This window comes from Thermobia domestica, chromosome 14, assembly GCF_964235325.1.
Source record: "Thermobia domestica chromosome 14, izTheDome1.hap1.1, whole genome shotgun sequence".
NCBI lineage: Eukaryota > Metazoa > Arthropoda > Insecta > Zygentoma > Lepismatidae > Thermobia > Thermobia domestica.
The window spans coordinates 189,780,786-189,798,924 of record NC_137467.1 but is presented as its reverse complement, the minus strand read 5'-3'; the positions used below and the strand labels follow the sequence as shown (position 1 = coordinate 189,798,924).

At 37.3% G+C, this 18,139-nt stretch overlaps 1 protein-coding gene across 2 annotated transcripts in view; it reads right to left on the bottom strand.

The window, feature by feature from the left end:
* LOC145670505 (FHIP family protein GJ17503-like) overlaps nucleotides 1-18,139 on the bottom strand; it is an 89,379-nt gene that overhangs the window by 60,241 nt on the left and 10,999 nt on the right. For both annotated transcript variants that reach the window (XM_081739254.1, XM_081739255.1), the window contains exons 2-3: nucleotides 14,295-14,743; nucleotides 5,608-5,758 (exon numbers count right to left, since the gene is read on the bottom strand). In XM_081739254.1, coding sequence (XP_081595380.1) covers nucleotides 5,608-5,758; nucleotides 14,295-14,743 — 600 coding nt within the window. The remainder of the gene's footprint in view (nucleotides 1-5,607; nucleotides 5,759-14,294; nucleotides 14,744-18,139) is intronic.

Here is an 18,139-nt window from a genome sequence, read left to right as displayed (position 1 = left end):
CTTTACATACTTGTTCATATAATTGTTAAGAGTCATTTCAGAACGACAAAAAGATAAACAGTTGCACAAGTGAAACCATTATACAGAATTACATGTGGACAATTTCAAAATACTGCGGAAGAACTGATTTAGTCCAGGTTAGTTCACTACGACTTTTATTAGTCCCAGTTAAAGGAATACAACGACTTAATTTGCATATCAGTAAGAGAAGTGAAGATACGAATACGAATAAAGATACGAATTATTTGAGTCCCCTTAGGTTCTGACCCATTTATACATAAATAGATACCAAAGATACTTCCGATTTCAATAAATGCCTCTCGTGGGGTTTGTATGAACCCCCCCCCCCAAAAAGTACGGCATTTTGATGTATTTTATTAATAGTAAACATTATTAAAACGAAACAATATTTAGAATTTTTCTTTGATTGGAATTGTATAACCATAATAACAAACTATATAAAAACAAAAAAAATCACACAAGAAACGTTCATAAACTTATTTAAAAAAAAATAACCGAAAATTGCTTTTGTAGAATAATGTCTGAGTAATGAATGGGGAATTTAGGTCTGAATATAATAGGAATAATACACGGGAGTGAAACGTTATAACCCACAAATATGTGTTCATCAAGATTTTACGAACACTTACACTTTTACGAACATTTTTCTTGTTTTGGTTTAAACCAGTAGGTTTTTCTGAAGAAAAAAAAAAAAAAAAAAACTAGCTGGTTTAAACCAGCCAACCCTGCTTAACACACTTTCGTAAATGTTCTTTCCGTGATGACAGATATATCATGCACTCGATGATAGATCAGAACTTGTTCGAGTGCAAAATTTTAATGGTTTAATATACACTGAATCTATCATTTCAATAGACGCCCCTGGAGAAACTTCCGTTATTTCTGATTGGAACACTTCCAGTGCAGTAAAAATTTCTATGTTACAACTGTGATATTCGCTTCGGAAGTTGATTAAAATGAGTTATCGTAAATACAAGCTGACTAGTCATGGGCAGACCTCCACTGCGTCCTGAATATACTGACCTTGTTCGGGATCTAGACAACTCAGTATCTGGATTCGGCGGCGCAGATTTCTGTATAGCATTTGGGAGCTCGTCCAGGCGCTTTGTATTTTCTCCAACAAAACATCGATTATACAAATATGGTGGCCCAGTAAACTTCGGAGTGGGGGGACAACTCCTTCCCAGAATAGACCCCCATGCCAGGAATGTGAAGAGATAAATGATACGGGATTTCTTTGCAATTGAGCTTCGGACACGATTTAAAATTGCATTAGAAAAAAGTAATTCATTCTTCAGGTCAATGAATAAATGCTTTCCGATTCAGGCTTGTGTTTGTAGATTTACATTTAAATTTTAGTAGAGATGAATACAGCATTCAATATGACAGATATTTCTAGAATATCCATCATTAATCTCAGATGAAAAATATATTCACGAAGATATTAAATGTCGACTAAAAGCAGGAAATCTGTGCTATTATTAAGTTCAAAATCTCTTGTCGTCGCGAATTCTGTCGAGGAATTTCAAGCTTAAGATAATCGTGCCTCTTGTTCTGTATAGTTGCAAAGCATGGTCGCTTACTCTGAGGGAAGGACGTGAACTGAAGTATTTGAGAACAAGATCCTGAGACGAATACTCGGACCAAGAGGAATGGGAATGGGGAATGGCGGAAACTTCATAACGAGGAACTACATAATTTATACTATTTAACATTGTTAGGGTCGTCAAGTCTAAGAGGCTCAGGTGGGCAGATCGTGTAGCCAGAATGGAAGAAAGTAGGAACGCTTTCAAAGTCTTAACTGGAAGACCAATCGAAAAACGACCATTAGGAACACTTACGCGCAGATGGGAGGACAATATTAAGATGAATCTGGCAGAAACAAGAATACAAAGTAGAAACTGCTTCTAGTTGGCTAAGAATAGAACTCAATGGAGAGCTTTTGTGAAGGCGGCATGGAATCTTCGAGTTCTATAGGCCATAGAGTGAGTGCAACAAATTTGATAATTACTAGCCCAAACAAGAATTACTTTCTTGTTGTAAAAATAAAAATCGAATTAAAAATATGTAATTGTTTAGCACACATTTTAAAGAATAAATTTTCTACATCGGACTGCTAAAAATTCATCGCCAGCAATTTAATGCTTGAGAAGGAGTGAACTGGGCAACTAACTTTTGCCATCACCATCTCAAAGACAATGTTGTACACACAGCAGACCTGCGAACTTTTTTTTTTTTTTTTTATTACACGAACTGATTTTATTATTAAAACTTTAAAAGGGAGAAATAACGTGATAATTCTGTGAATTATTCATTTATATGCAGTAGCGATAGAAATATGTAGCAAACTCCCAAATTGCATTATATGCACTACAAAACTTAGCCATTACCACTACAAACCAGCAGTGACGGGTACGTATTAAAATAGCTTATCAATATCATATTAGAGTCAATCCATATGAAGTGGTCCAAAGATGGGGAAAATGATTGCTCGATTATTGATATATTTCATGCTAAACTTCAAAAACTACACATGGTTCAGTAATTAGGCCCGTTTTTGTTTGTGATCAGTTGTGTGAAAGCTTGCCAGTGGCGTTTGATCCATCTTTCTAGCTCCATGATCATTGCTACGTCTATATGGTAGGGGATTAGCTCGTACTTGCACCCACGACGCCCATCGTCCAACTGGACCGCGGTATTAAGACACTTAATGTATCAGCAAGGTACCATTGAAATTCAATCCCAGGTACGGAAGTTAATGTGCTCACAAGGTTGCGTTACACCTATCTATCCCATCCTGCTGAAAATTGCGTATTTGTGAAAAATATTTAAAATGATTGCTCCTCTTTTCTTCTGTAGCATTACAGCAATAGCTTTTAGTAGCTGTAATTACAAGTTCTCGGAATCACAAAATTTAAGCAGTGTTGCAAACTTCAGCAATGTTTATCATATCTCCGGAACGGTTTGAGATATCGAAGTGCTGTAAACGGCAAAATAATTTACATATCCATTACAAACAAACTAAATATGACACTTATCTCAACATTTTTTCGAAATAGGCCTAAATGCTTTTTTTTTTTTAAAAAAAAAAAAAAGGTTTTCAAGCCCTAGTAACTTCGTTCCTATTCATTCGAAACGAGTCATACCATGACCGTGGTATCCAACACTAAAGTACTTTCGATGTGCATTATCATGTGCATCTCCGTTATGCTGTATTTGGGTTAAAGGCTTTCGAACTTCGGATGTTTGTGATACTATAATATCCTCAGTTTGCAACACTGAATAATAAACGTGGTATTTTAAGGTTACGTTTGACACGTTAATATGAAATATGTAATAATCTGACATAGTGCCATTTGAAAAAATATAACTTTATATTGGGTTGGCAACACTGTTAGTTGAGTCTTTATTTAATGCATACAAAGATGTCCCCTTTCTTATAGTTGCTTCGAGCAAAGTTTCACTTTTCTCTCTCTTTTGGTTTGTCCGTTATAGCGGATGGTCAAGATAAATTGTCCATTCTGTAGATGTGGCAATGATTATGGAGCTAGAAAGATGGAACAAACGCCACTCGCAAGCTTTTGCACATCTGAATACAAACGAAAACGCGCCTAATCGCTGGACCATGCGTAGTTTTTGAAAATTAGCATGAAACATATCAAAATATTTAAATTTTTCCAGGCTACGACCATCGTCACGCGCGGGCTTTCTTCGCGTTTTTACCATGTCCTTAATTTTTTCTCCATGTAATATCAGTCATATTTTTTTTTCAATAGTTTATTCACATACAGAACTGCTTTGTGGCGTAAGCGGCAATTTTTATCACTTTGCTCCCCTGAGATATTACGCTCCAAACATGGCATCAAAATCACAAACTTTCATTTTCGGACCCCATAAATCTACGATGCCACTCATAGCTGTGCATACTTATGCAGACTCTTTATATGCAATAATATTCAGCACAAAACTTATGAACCCCCTCACTTTATGCCATTCCAAATTACAGTCCCTTTAAAAGTGTAATTTTCTGTATTTTTTCTAGTGATTTCATGTATTGGTTTGCAACCCTGCATGTTTATTTAGAAGCAAGAGTATATATTCTCCGTTTACTGCAGTCTCTCCTCTAAACATTCGTTTTTGTTTGGAGTTCGTGTGATACGTACGCAGTGAGCAACTGTAGTTTTCGTAAACGCTTGCAAGTACAAAAAATGGCACTCCACCGACATCAAAGATGGTCGCCATTCAGGAACACTTGTACAATCCGCGGCAAAAAACCTGCAACATGAGCATATAAGTTTATTGTGAAATGACGAAGTCCTTTGCTCCAAAATAAGTGTGCACGGGAGGAGGCCGAGGTTTATCCTGGCGTGATTCGTTCCACTTAGACGTTATGTTCATTCCCTGTGCTGTTAGGCGTAGTTTCACAATAAACTTATATCCGCATGTTGCAGGTTTTTTGCCGCGGATTGTACATACGACAACGTGAGTAGTGTTATTGACCTTCTCATACACAAGGTTCGTTACGCTCAAAGTTTTATAATTTTTGGAGATGGCCGAGCAACCACCTCTGGACCATTTCGTATGGATTTACCCATTAGAAAAAAATAATATGGAATTATGCAAATATTCGAAGTTTATTCACTCGTGAAATAAAATGTGAAAAATCTAAACGGTATCAATTTCTCTTTAAATAAATATGATTAACAAAATGTAGGAAGTTTATTTTTATTTTATTTATTTATTTTGGATTGTATCATACCGTAGCCTATTAACGTATTTAAGGTGGATTACTAGTGTTCTCGGTGCTATGCTAAACGCTGCTTGAATAGTGTGGCGTTGCCAGATAGTGTCGAGTGTTTACTGATGCTAGATAATAAAGGGAGTAATCATGGAATTCTGCTTGGATACTTAGGCCTAGTAGAGAATTTAGTTTTCGACCCTTACTGCAATTCTGTTTCTCGAACTGCAACGCTAGAATTCAGGAATTTTCTCATTGTGACTACTATAGTAAACGTACAGATTTGGCAACAACGCATTATAGCGTTCTGCGCCATTTTCATCTCAAAATCTATTTCCTTAAATGTAAATTAATATTTAAACAAAATGTGAAATATAACACGAAAAACAGTCAAACAATATATCTATTCCGGAATAATATCGTTACTTTAAAATACTTTAAACATACAAATAAACATTTCATAAAACGGAGTACTTCTAGTAAGATCTAACAGCAAGCGCCATCTTGGGTGCTCATTGTGAAACGAATCAAATATTTTCTTTTATTTGTTACCTTTTTCGATATCAGAAGACACAACCAAATTAATTAGTGTCTTGTGTTGTAGCTAAAACATAACTCCATCTTATAGTACAATATTTATAATATGTAACGTTTCATTGCGCAGTAGTTAAGAGAATGGGCTAAAAATATGTACTGACTTAAATTTTGTTATATTACATCATTGTGGATTTCCACCGTCTATTAAATGAATGGAATTGGAAGTTCTGAATAATAATGCTGGTGGTTGTATATTCCTTTCTGTAATAGTTTTCCTTCAAACCTTAAAAAACACGAGCTCTGGTACTCACAGGACAAACATTGGAGTGTTCGGCAATGTACAAGCCAACGCTTTCGTTCTTCTTGGACAAGGACATGCAAAGCAACAGTGCATCGCGAGCTTGTTGGCCAATTCCTCCTTCTCTATGGACAAATGGAATCAGGAGGGAGAAGATCACAAACCTGAAATAAAGAATGATAACAATTAACACATTTCTAGATTTAGAATGTACAGAATATATAAACGTATTTTCAATATCGTAAACGAATTAGCCTTTATTCATAATATTCTTTGTTGTTCAAACTGAATCATACTATAAAACACTGTGTGCGCGTACGTTTTCCCGAGTTTGTCCCGTTTTCTCCTACGGTCTTCATTTCACTATTTCGATCATTATCACTATTATCTTAATTTGGGGTACAACCGTGGGACGTCAAACTATTAAAAAAAAATTACACAATACAGGAGAGTACCGAAAACTCGGCCTATTGCAGACCGAAGGATGGGTTATCGGGAATGGAGTTTAAAAAAGAATAAGTACGAGTATTTCCTCAGAAAAATCAGTACTGTATTTGTATGTACTCGTTGCTTGAGAATACAACAGAGAATGAACTGCCAAATTAGCCTTAAACAAAGGAAAAGTATGTACTTTATGAAGGCATAGAACCTTTACTATACATAAAAATAAAAATTAACGAATACACATGATACAGTAAAGGAATGCGGGGAAAAGGGGGACACACGCACGTGGGCAATGACCTTGAACGGGTCTGTGCGCAGGATTTTTTTCGCTCTCCCAGGGTGTGGCCAAATTATCTGGACTACCGGCTTACCGAGTGTTGAGTTTTAGGAACTCTACTGTACTAATATATAGAGTGTCTATCAAGCCTTAACACTAGAACGGCGGCTGCGTCACTTTTGACCCATTTCGAACTTTACGTTTTAACAACTTTTCTATTTTCTTATTAGGAATCGGATCGAATTTTTGTGACTTTTACTCGTTTTCTTGAAGAAATATTTGTACTAAATATCACTCTTATCCACTCCTTGCCTTTTGAAATAACAAACAATTATACTAGAACGGCGGCGTGGGTCAATTTTGACCCAACTCTTTTGTTAGTGATATTTTGTTGCATTGTAGCAACATTGCTGGCTAGCGTCTTTATCTTGCGACCGTTCTTTCTCATATACTCTCCCATTCCACCTCGTGTTGAAGATCAGCTTCTCAGCAATTTTGTCAGTTTAGTTGGAGTTAGTAATACTTTAGAAAGTCTGTTGATCAGGAGTGTCTCATTATTTTCGGACTGCTATTTCAAACACTCATTATGAGCAAGAAACTGATGACACTGGATGAAATACTTGCAAATTTCAATGACATAAGTGAGGCCGAGTCTGACGCTGAATGCGTTGATATTTCTTCAGATGAAGAGTACCTGCCGAATAACAACGAATATGATGATTCGTACAAATAATAATAAATAAACCACAGCAATATTCGATCCACTATTGGATGAGGCTTCTCCCCGGAGGGAGGACTTGGTCTACTGCTCCCACGCTGACCAGACGGGTTGGGACAAGGTTCCTATATACCAGACGGGTTGGGAGAAGAAAGCCGAAGCTCTCACTGTGATAGCCACTATATGACCCCGCTGGTCTAGTGGTGAACGTGGCTGAGTACGGATTGAGGGATCCCGGGTTCGATTTGTGGCGCTGTCAAGAATTCTTAGACTACTAGCCTGTGGCGTAACCAGAAATTTCAAACCTACCGAAACCAAAAGTTTAGAGGTCTAAATGGGAGACAACTTACTTTCTCGTATGTTTAGATAAATTACGTTTCAACCAAAGAAGTAGAATCTCTAAAGGAGTTGTTCGAAAGAACAGGTAGTTTACCATTCTTTTTATGTCAGAGCTTTCATGATTAGAACCTAGCATATCTTATTTAAAAAAAAAAAAAAAAAAAAAAAAAAAACTCTATACTGACTTTTTCTAATTTGAACTACGGCAAGTTTACGACTGTGTATGCTATTTTAGGTTATGTGTTTCCACAAATTCTACATAGGGAGAGGAAAGTTATAGAAATGCATAGATGCGTATTACAACCATATTAGTAAAATTTTTTGTGTAATACGTCACGTTTTTATTTGTGAACAATGTTTTGTATGACCCTTCTTCTTGTAGAGGAGTGACTGAAGTTTTTTTCTGTGTAAGACTGCAAGTTTAGATGTGTGTAGATTAGGTTAGTTTAGTTCAGTTACATCATGCGCTTGAACAAACTATCTAAGAATAATAACTATCTAGGAATTAGAATGATATATAACATTACTATATAATAAAGTGACATTGTATATGATACATTTAATAATATCATTCTAACAATATTATATTCATAAAATATAGCATGTTTCTTAGATTTGTATTATTGGCAAAAAAACACATTGATCAATATATATTAAGCTAGAAGTTTTTTGTTTTATTAAATGGAAGTCACATTTTATTATGCAATAAATATTAGTGGTTTAGAATACAAATATTTAACAAAAATGTCATGGGTCATTTTTGACCCACTCCCGCCGTTCTAGAGAGTATAAAAACACCGCCGTTCTAGTGTTAAACCAGTCGCATCAACTCATGCAAACTACGGTTCCTACTTACATGGTGAGAACGAACTCCCTGAGTTTTCCAGATTTTATATGTATATATATATATATATATATATATATATATATATATATATATATATATATAGGGTGTTTCAAAACAACACCGACAACGTTTGGGAGGTGATTCCTGACACCAAGATAACACAAAAAGTATAGACCAATTTGGGTGCACAAATGCTTCCTTTCGGAGCTATAGCTTGCCGAAAACATGAAATAGTGAACTTTAAAGGTCCATAGCTCCAAAATTATGAGACCTACTGTAGTCGGATGTGCCCTATCTAAAAATCCACGTTTCACAATCCTGAGGTACTTCCACAACAATTTTTATAGAGGGGAGTTTGGCTACGGGCATTCAATTGGAAGTACTTACCAACTACTTCTATAAAAATTGTTGCGGAAGTACCGCCGGATTCCGAAACTTGTGTATTTGGATAGGGCATATACTAGTTTCTAAGTGAAGTCTTGACCCGACTACGGTAAGTCCCATAGTTTTGGAGTTATGGGCTTTTAAAGTTCATTTTTTCATGTTTTCGGCAGCCTATAACTCAGAAAGGAAGCATTTGTGCACCCAGGTTGGTCTATACTTTTTGTGTTATCTTGGTGTCAGGAATCACCTCCCAAACGTTGTCAGTGTTGTTTTGAAACACCCTGTAGATATAGAGATCAAATAAAAATAAGCAACTATATTTTTACCAACCACAGGGTTCTTCTCTACTATACACGTACGTGTAATAGAGAAGTTTTGCAAAACAAACAAATTAATTTTATGAAATACGAGGGTAAGTCAACTGAAAACCATAAAAGTAGAAATAAAAATCCGCAAATGGCGCCAGTAAGCTGTAAGTTGGCATGCCTGTTTACGATAGTATGCCGGATGTCTCCTAGGTGGCAACAGCCGGCAGATGCACAAACACCGGCGCAACAACAGTTCCAAAATGGCAGCCCCACTAGCCACATGCACCAGCGAGGAGCAGCGTTCTGTGATTCGGTTTTTGCGAAGTGAAGGTGTGAAACCGATTGACATTTTTAGGCGAATGAAGGTTCAGTATGGAGATGCGTGTTTGCCACAGCCACAAATCTATGAATGGTGCCGGAAATTTGCAAATGGTGTTACGTCTGTGGCCGATGCTCCACGCCCCGGCCAGGCTCGGCGCGTAGTGACTCCAGAGACCATTGCAGCTGTTGAAGCCATCGTTTTGGAAAACCGCCGTGTGACAATAGACGAAATTGCAGCATGTGTACACATGAGTCATGGATCGGCACATCATATTGTGAATGATGTTCTCCAGTTTCATAAGGTGTCTGCAAAATGGGTGCCCCGACAACTGACGCCTGAACTGAAACAGCGACGTATTGATGCGTGCGAAGACCTTTTGTGGCGTGCTGAACGTAACGGTAATGCCTTCCTGTCACGAATCGTCACTGGTGACGAAACATGGGTGCATTACCATCAGCCTGAAACAAAGCGAGCGAGCAAGGAGTGGCGCCACTCCTCATCATCGAAACCCAAAAACTTTCCTCGCTGCTCCTCACTGGTGCATGTGGCTAGTGGGGCTGCCATTTTGGAACTGTTGTTGCGCCGGTGTTTGTGCATCTGCCGGCTGCTGCCACCTAGGAGACATCCGGCATACTATCGTAAACAGGCATGCCAACTTACAGCTCACTGGCGCCATATGCGGATTTTTATTTCTACTTTTATGGTTTTCAGTCGACTTACCCTCGTATATCCTACCAAACAGCCAGGCAAAAAGACAGATGGTTTTGACACGTAAAAATCTGTACTTAAAATTACCTTTCTCTTTCAAGTCTTTTCCAGCTTTTCACGAAATTCTTTACCTTTTCCAGGACTTTTTACCAGTAAGCTGAATTCCTTGACTTTTCCAAGTTTCCCAGGTCACTAAAAACCCTGAGAAAGTAACTGTAGGTTATTGGAATTAGGGCAGAAACTGCTCGCGAATTTGTGAGTGTCAGTTACCATGTTAGGTAAAGTAGTATGTGCAAATAATGCGCAAATACTATACTTATGATATGAATGTTAAAATTTAACAGACGAAGATAGACATTATGAAGATATTGAGTAAGCAAAATGTATTATGTCTGTGTAATTGAAGAATTCATTGGAGTTAGTTAAAGAGTGTTGTCGGGTACAGATAGAGAATAAAGAGATAGAAGTAATTCCTGTGTATGTTTAGTTACCAGGCTGTCTTGTTCGTAGTGACAGTTAGCTAAGTTGATTCAGCGTACTTGGAATACAGAGCTAACAGCAACCAACACTAAAATTTGAAACATGAATTAACTTAACCCTCTATAAGTTTTCACAAAGTTCGTCTATCTTCCACACCAAATAATTGCCTTTCTACGAAAGAATCAAATCAACGTTAGTTAAAATACACGTCAAGAGTTAACATGAAAAAGCGATCATAATCCATTAACAAAATCAAAAATTGCAATAATAATAATAATAATAATAATAATAATAGTTGTTGTTGTTGTTGTTGTTTGTTGCCTGGCTGCTAGCTAGAATATTATTTTCATTTATTTAGAAGAAAAAATATAAATGGATTATTTAGGAATCAACTAAATTCAATTTCCAATGCAAGGCAAGATACCAACACAATCAAATTTTATAACTGCGTCAGATACACCAATATAATAGAATCTCCCTGATATGAAATAAATACACTTTAAAATATCATTACGAAATTACACTATAAGGTAAGGAAAATAGATGTAATATATATATATAAAAAACATGTTCTACGTTTATACACGTATCGCAGTCCTCTTTTTCCAGAAGCGACGCTTTCCGGAACTCCAGAAAAAACACACCATCCCGGCAGCTCAAGACATCATACACACCTTAACAAATATTATATCAATAATATAATTTAATATGTAAAGTAATATTAAAAATTTTAAAAAGGAAGAGATGTTAAAATAGATATTGATAAGAAGTGCTTGAGAGAGAAAGAGGGAGAAACAATCGGAATATAAATAGATTATCTATTCGAAAATGACGCTCTTCGGAAGTCCAGAAGATAAAGAAAGGTTGTTTACAACGCTTGGAAGGTGATTCTACAGATGAAAACAAGTAAAAATGTCTATGTAACACTATGTCCATCTTGGCCTCCTAACCGAGTTACGGACGTCCAAAAGGGTGGGAAAATGAACTTTGAAGGCTAATTCTGGCAAAACGACAAGAGATAGAAGGGCGGTGTTAAGCGGCCCACACAGACTCTCAACATGGACTATCCAAAGATACTAAGATTAGATGTGTACAAGGCGAGCGCAAGGGATTCCCCAAAGGATGCGACGCATGCCGCGGACGTTATGAGGGCAAAGTGAGGTGAGAGGATGTATGCCCCTTGCGCTCGCCTTGTACACATCTAATCTTAGTATATTTGGATAGTCCATGTTCAGAGTCTGTGTGGGCCGCCTAACACCGCCCTTAGAGAGAGAGCTAGCTCACGTAACCAAATGATTGTGTGTAAGCCTGATTCTCGATGTAAAAATAAATATTTCAGTGTTCCGTCCGGTAGACTAAATGAGAAGGGTGATCAATGAAAGTAAAGGATTATGAAAGGAACTGATGGAATGAGAAAGTAGAAAGAGACAGGAGAAAACCCGCATTGATTTAAGGTTGTCAATCACAAACTTACATTGTCTGGAATAAAACCAGAATCCTCTCGCATCAGAGGTAAGTACCACTGAGACTCTCTTCAATTGTAGTTAATATCTTCGTATCACAAGCCAATACTCAACGCGAGTTATACAATACCTATACATACGAGGTATGTTAGAAAAGTAATGAGACTGACAATATTGTGACCGAACCAACAATGCTGCTGCGTTCACCTTCACATGGCAGTTAAATTAACCGTTGCTGTTTTCTCAGTACAAGTTTGAACTTGCTCTAGTTGCTACACAACTGTTGGGAGTGGCTGAAGTGGAACTGCGTCCCAGGGTTATGCCGGCTAGGCTAAAGAAGACGGTGATGATGACAAATGAATGAAATAGTGGAATAAAGAAAGTGGAAGGAAACAGGAGAACCCCAAGAAAAAACACGCACACGGTGTTTGTTCACCACAAAGTTCAATTGGCGCGAGCTGGGATCGAACCAAGGACCGCATGCACCAGAGGTTAACGCTCTACCACTGAGCCACCGCGGCCCAAAAATAGACTTTTATGACAGGAGTTACGGAAACCGGCACCGGGACCGGCAAAAGTTTGAGTAAGCTGCGCCATTAACTTTTGAGTAAAGACTGGCGTATCTGCTATTATGACTTATGAAAAGTTACAAAGGGCTTACGAAGAACATTCCTTATCTATGGCGTAAGTGTTCACATGGCACAATTTTTTTAAGGCTGAGAACAAGTGGAAAACGAACTTCGCGTGGGAAGAGCTTCAACTTAAATACCCGATAACAACATAGAAAGAGTAATATATGTTGTGAGGTCAGATTGTCGGGAAATCGTTCAGAAGAAATTTGTATCAGCAGGAGAAGCTGTCAATCAAACTTTCTATTGGGAAGTTCTTGAAAGACGCAGGAAAAGGTGGCACGTGTGCGAGGAGGCATTCTACGCACTTGGATGCTGCACCATATCACAATAGTCTCCATCAATGAATTTTTGACAAAGAAAAGCATTCCTGTAGCTCCTCAGACCCTCTATTTGCTGAAACTCAGTCCCTGTGACTTCCTTCTATACCCCTCGCTCAAAAACCACTTGAAAGGGTGCAATTTTGGTACTTTTGATAATATCCAGAAAAGCGTACCGACAGAAGAGGCCTTCCAGCATTCCTCCACGAAGAATGGAAATAACGCCTCCATCGCAGAGTAGCTGGCTAACAGGATCATTTTGACTTGTGAAACCAATAAAATTCATCGTTATCAGATGTTTCATTATTTTTCTAACACACCTCGTACAAACGTGCTAATTTACTGCTTTCATTTGGTTATTTTTAAAAATTTGAATTGGTAAACCTATTGTCAATTCGAGAATATGAGAAACAATAAGAACCACGAAGAGCAAAACCATGCAATGAGCCGTTTTTCTTGCGACCGCGTTATATTATTATTTATTGCCTTTTTTCTACAGCAGCGAGGTTAGGGCCATAAGGCTCTCTCTTACATCTAACTACTACTAAAATAAATAAATAAATAAATAAATAAATAAATAAAAATAAAAAAATCATACAGTAAAAAAAATAGGATACATTGATTCACATTACACACTTATATCCATAAACACAAAACACACACATATGTTTACTAAGAACACAATATAACATACAATACAAAACTATGTAAATATGAAGACTGCAAAGAAAAAAATGAAATCTTTAAGTTTTACGTCCCACGGTTATACCGGTTAGGCTAAAGGAGACGGTGATTATGAGAAATGAGTGAAATGGTGGAATGAAGAAATTGGGAGGAAACGGGAGAATCCCGAAAAAACACGAGCACGGAGTCTGTCCACCACAAAGTCCACACGGCGCGAGCTGGGATCGAACCAGGGACCCCAAGCACCGGAGGTGAACGCTCTACCATTGAGCCAGAAGACTGCGAAGAATCTTACAAAAGTTTCGTGTTACGTTTATCAGAAAATGGCTATGTTTAGTGAACAGGTTCTGCTTTAGAAAGTTTCTAGGGCAAATTTTGATTTTAGGTTTCTGACGTTAAGGAGGGAGGGGGGGGGGGGCGGTAAACCATTCCAGAGACTGATACTAGTAGGTACGAATGATTTGCCTTTGTCTCTGTGCGATGTTTAGGAAGTAACAAAGAATTACCTGCTCTAATGACGCGCTCATATAGCCTCGCTGCTGAAAAGGGACGCTAAACTGAAATTCTAATGACGCGGCCGTGACGGGCAACGTTGCTGAACACTTTTGTACATGCATTCGTTTTAAAATTGTATTTCAGCAGCGGCATCAAAGTTACACGATTTCTAACACTATGATCTGGTACTTATAATCCAATATTATGATAACAGGATCTACCAATATATGTATTACTCAGTATCTTATGAATGAAATTTTAGTAGCAATAATAACCACTTACTTGGCAGGACCTTGATCTGAGGACGCATAAAAGAATAAGTCTAGAAGATTAATATTTTGCATAAGAGAGACACACAGTTGGTTAAGAAGAATAACAAGCCGTTTCTCCACCTCCACAGGAAAGCATTCGCCACACGATCCCAGGAGCTTCAACAGAGGACGAAGGAACGGTTCGTGAACAAGCAACTCCTGCTGCGAATTGCTAATCAACAGCTCATATAGTTTAAGCTGTTCCAACTTAAGTACGTTGTTGTATTTTCCTGTATGGATGCTCCATACGAACAGCAGGTCCAGAAGATTCTCACTCAGCAAGTATTCCAAACAGGACTCAGATCGCGTGGACTCAGACGAACTGCAACTCTTTAGTTCCAACAGCAGAAGCGTCACCATCTGATCCAAATGGTTCACAACCCCGAGCACGTCATCCTGCGCAGGAGTGCCATTAGGGGGCTAGAAAACAAAGAAACAGACAATATGTTAAAAACGTACAATGTTAAGGATCAATCAGGTTAATATAATTACAGATACATATTAGACTTTGAGGCTTAAAATTTCAAGCTTCTGTGTTCGTTTTTAATACACTGATCGATGAGGGAAAGCCTTCTTTGATACAGACCTGAAATGATGGGTTTCAAATTAGATAACCAATAAATGTTTTGTGTACATGTTTTGAAAAAGATATCGATATTTATCGCCAGTTGAAGGATGTCTGTGGGGACAATACCAGGCTTACCAATGCTAATGAATGAAAAAAACAGGAAATCACGACGAAAAAAATATAGGAGGTTTCGCAGGGTACCTATCAGGCAAGCATAATCAAATTCCCTTATTTCCCTGACAAAATTATAATTTTCCCTGACTCTGTCGCTTTTTTTTTCTTTCTTTCTTAGTATAACTCATGAACAATAACTTATATTTAAAGTGAACTAAGATTTCATCTTTGTTTATATGCTTATACAAAATTCGACAAACGTACAAACGAACCAATTCATTTATCTGTAATTCGTGACTATTTTAGTGGCCTCCCTCCAGCCCCCACAGCCACCCTTTCCACTCCTATTTGTTTTTATTACTTAGTCACCACACCATAACAGAATCTAAATACCAACACCTCAATGGCCAGCCAATACTGCTGCAAACACTGCTGAAAGAAAACGCTGATATAGCCTGCGTTATAAAAAAAACTTGAGCATGGCAAGGTTCCTCAGTTAAGCTTCGCTGGGGAAGAACAAGCACATAGGAAACAAAGAAAAAAAGAGTGGACATGGGAGGATAGGAAAAAGCAATTAAAAAAACAATAGTGAGAATTAGTGACTAGTGAGAGAATAGAATGACCAGTAAGAAAAAATGCTAACACACATTTAGCAAATTGCTAATATATAGCAATTTAAATCATCACTGGAACCGCCCTTGGCTTGTATTTTTAATAATTCGATCACTGAAAGATATCGGGAATAAAGGACAAGAATAAAATATAGGACAAATATACACATTTTTCCAAAATATAGGGAAAAAATAGGAAAATAGGACAGCTGTGAGGCCAGGGTTTTTGATAGCGTTATCTAAGTAACAAAAATAAATAAATAAATAAAAAATAAATAAATAAAAATAAAAAATTTAAAAAATTAGGTGGGTTTTATGGAAAACTGAAAAATCTTTTCCATGTTATTTCAGTGGCACATATTCTGCACCCCAAAATGCTCGTACTTCGGGTAGGACCTTAATAACGAAATTTGGCATGCTTGTAGGTTTACGAGGTACGAGACCGTAGCCCGAGCTAGCGCGAGGGTCTTGGGGCGACGCCCTAGCTAGGCTTAGGCTAGTTTCCATTATACAGGTAATGGGAAAGATTTTTTCCCTGACAAACAATGAAATTCCCTGACCCTACAAATTACCTGACTGGTAGACACCCTGCTTCGTGAAGCTGTGAAAAAGGAACATTTCAATTATCCAATAGTAGAAATAAATAAATAAATAAATAATAATAATAACAGAAATTACACCAACTGTTATATGAACATACATTCTAATATCTAAAATCTAAAATGTAAAGATTCTGCAATTGGCGCTTTTAAGGTAAGATTTGACTATGTGTAACATTCTACAATTATTTGCCTACAGTTAGTGCAAAAAGTATTGATACACCTAAATAAATTATTTATAAGTCTTTAAAATCACTACCCCATAGAACTTTTTAATATGAGGAAACTAGTTTATTTTTTGTTCCATTTTGTAGGTGTATGAATACTATTTGCGCTAACTATATTGTTTGGTGTAATTATCTTTATAGACAGTAAGTAGGAAAGGACGAAACACAGAAGTGTCTCCATACAACCACCCTTATTTCCTTATATTATTTTTCACAAGAGGAAGTAGCAATGCCACAAAAATATAGGAGGTTTCGCTAAAATGTAGGAAATATAGGAGTTTATAGGAAGAAACGCAAATATATAGGAAATATAGGAGCATTGGAAAGCCGGCAATACCCTTGCTACCTGTGCTGTGCGAAAGTAGATGCAGGAATTTACGATCAGGGAGAAAGGAGAGGAGTCAGCTGAAGATCTGCCAACGTCCGGAAGCCCAATTTCATCTCTAGTTATCAGAAAATTCATTTCAACTTTTACTCACAGAAAGGACAACGAACTAACATATTGACAAACCTATACATTATGAATCGTACCTTTTCCAAGAACGCAAGTTCGCTGCAGTTTCGCGTAATGACTTTTACTTTCTTCTCTCAAAAAGGCTGCACAGGAGGAACCTTCAAATATGGCTACAGGGATGGCATTTAGAATCTTCCCCAACTCGTTTCATGGCTTCAAAACCGAGTACCTTGTTTTTGATAAAGGTAGAAATAAAACGAGCACCGCGTGACTTCTAACCCCTTTCACTTACTATCGCTCGCTCAGCTATATGTTTTAAGTAACACTGGAGATCTTACATGTGCATGATCAGGGGAGAAATTGAAAGAAACCCGACTACAGTTTCGCAATTTTTTTTAAGTCATCGTCAAATGTCTCAGCACACACTGAAACTGTTTGATTCAAGTACAACTACTTCGTGATTATAAGTTATAAGCATCTATCAAAATTATTATGTCGTTAATCTACTTAAATGGAGTGTTTTCATGTAAAATTTCTAAATATCAATTCGTCACGTGAAAACAGTAATATTTTCCACTAAACAACAACTGCAAATACGCAATTACAAGTACACAAGAGTGGCGTTCACAGTATAGTCACAATCTTAACGATGCGTATTTGCTTTATGTGGGACACCTTGTGGTGCAATAATTTCACGATGGGTGTGTCCGATAACACTGCAGTTATCTCCATCCAGTTGCACTACTTAACTCTTTGAAGTACGGTGGTACTTATATTATACCATCTTTCACATAATGTTTGCGAAACTCCGTGCCGCAAAAAGTTAAGTCAGAGCACCAATATTTACATCAGTCATGCCTCCCACATTTCGTGAACACACACAATCGGACTCCAGTTATTGTACAGTGGACTCTCTTCACATTTAAACACAAAGTCTTCGTTTTTTTTTTTTTTTTTTTTTTTTGGTATAAATACAGAGTTGTCCGTAGTGATTCCTGGTTACAAACAATAATAATTCACGTTCATTAAATGAACATCATGAAAGTGATATCAAAAGGAAAATAAACAGTTTTGTTTTATTACAAATCCATCATTTTATACATACACTTCAAGCTTGTAGTCGAATTCTTAACCTAAGCTTGTAGCCTAACACATACCGTAACATTTCATGATGGATGAATACAAAAGCCTCTGTAATGCATACTTGGCGATCACTTATGGTGGCTGGTGAGGCTTTTTCTTT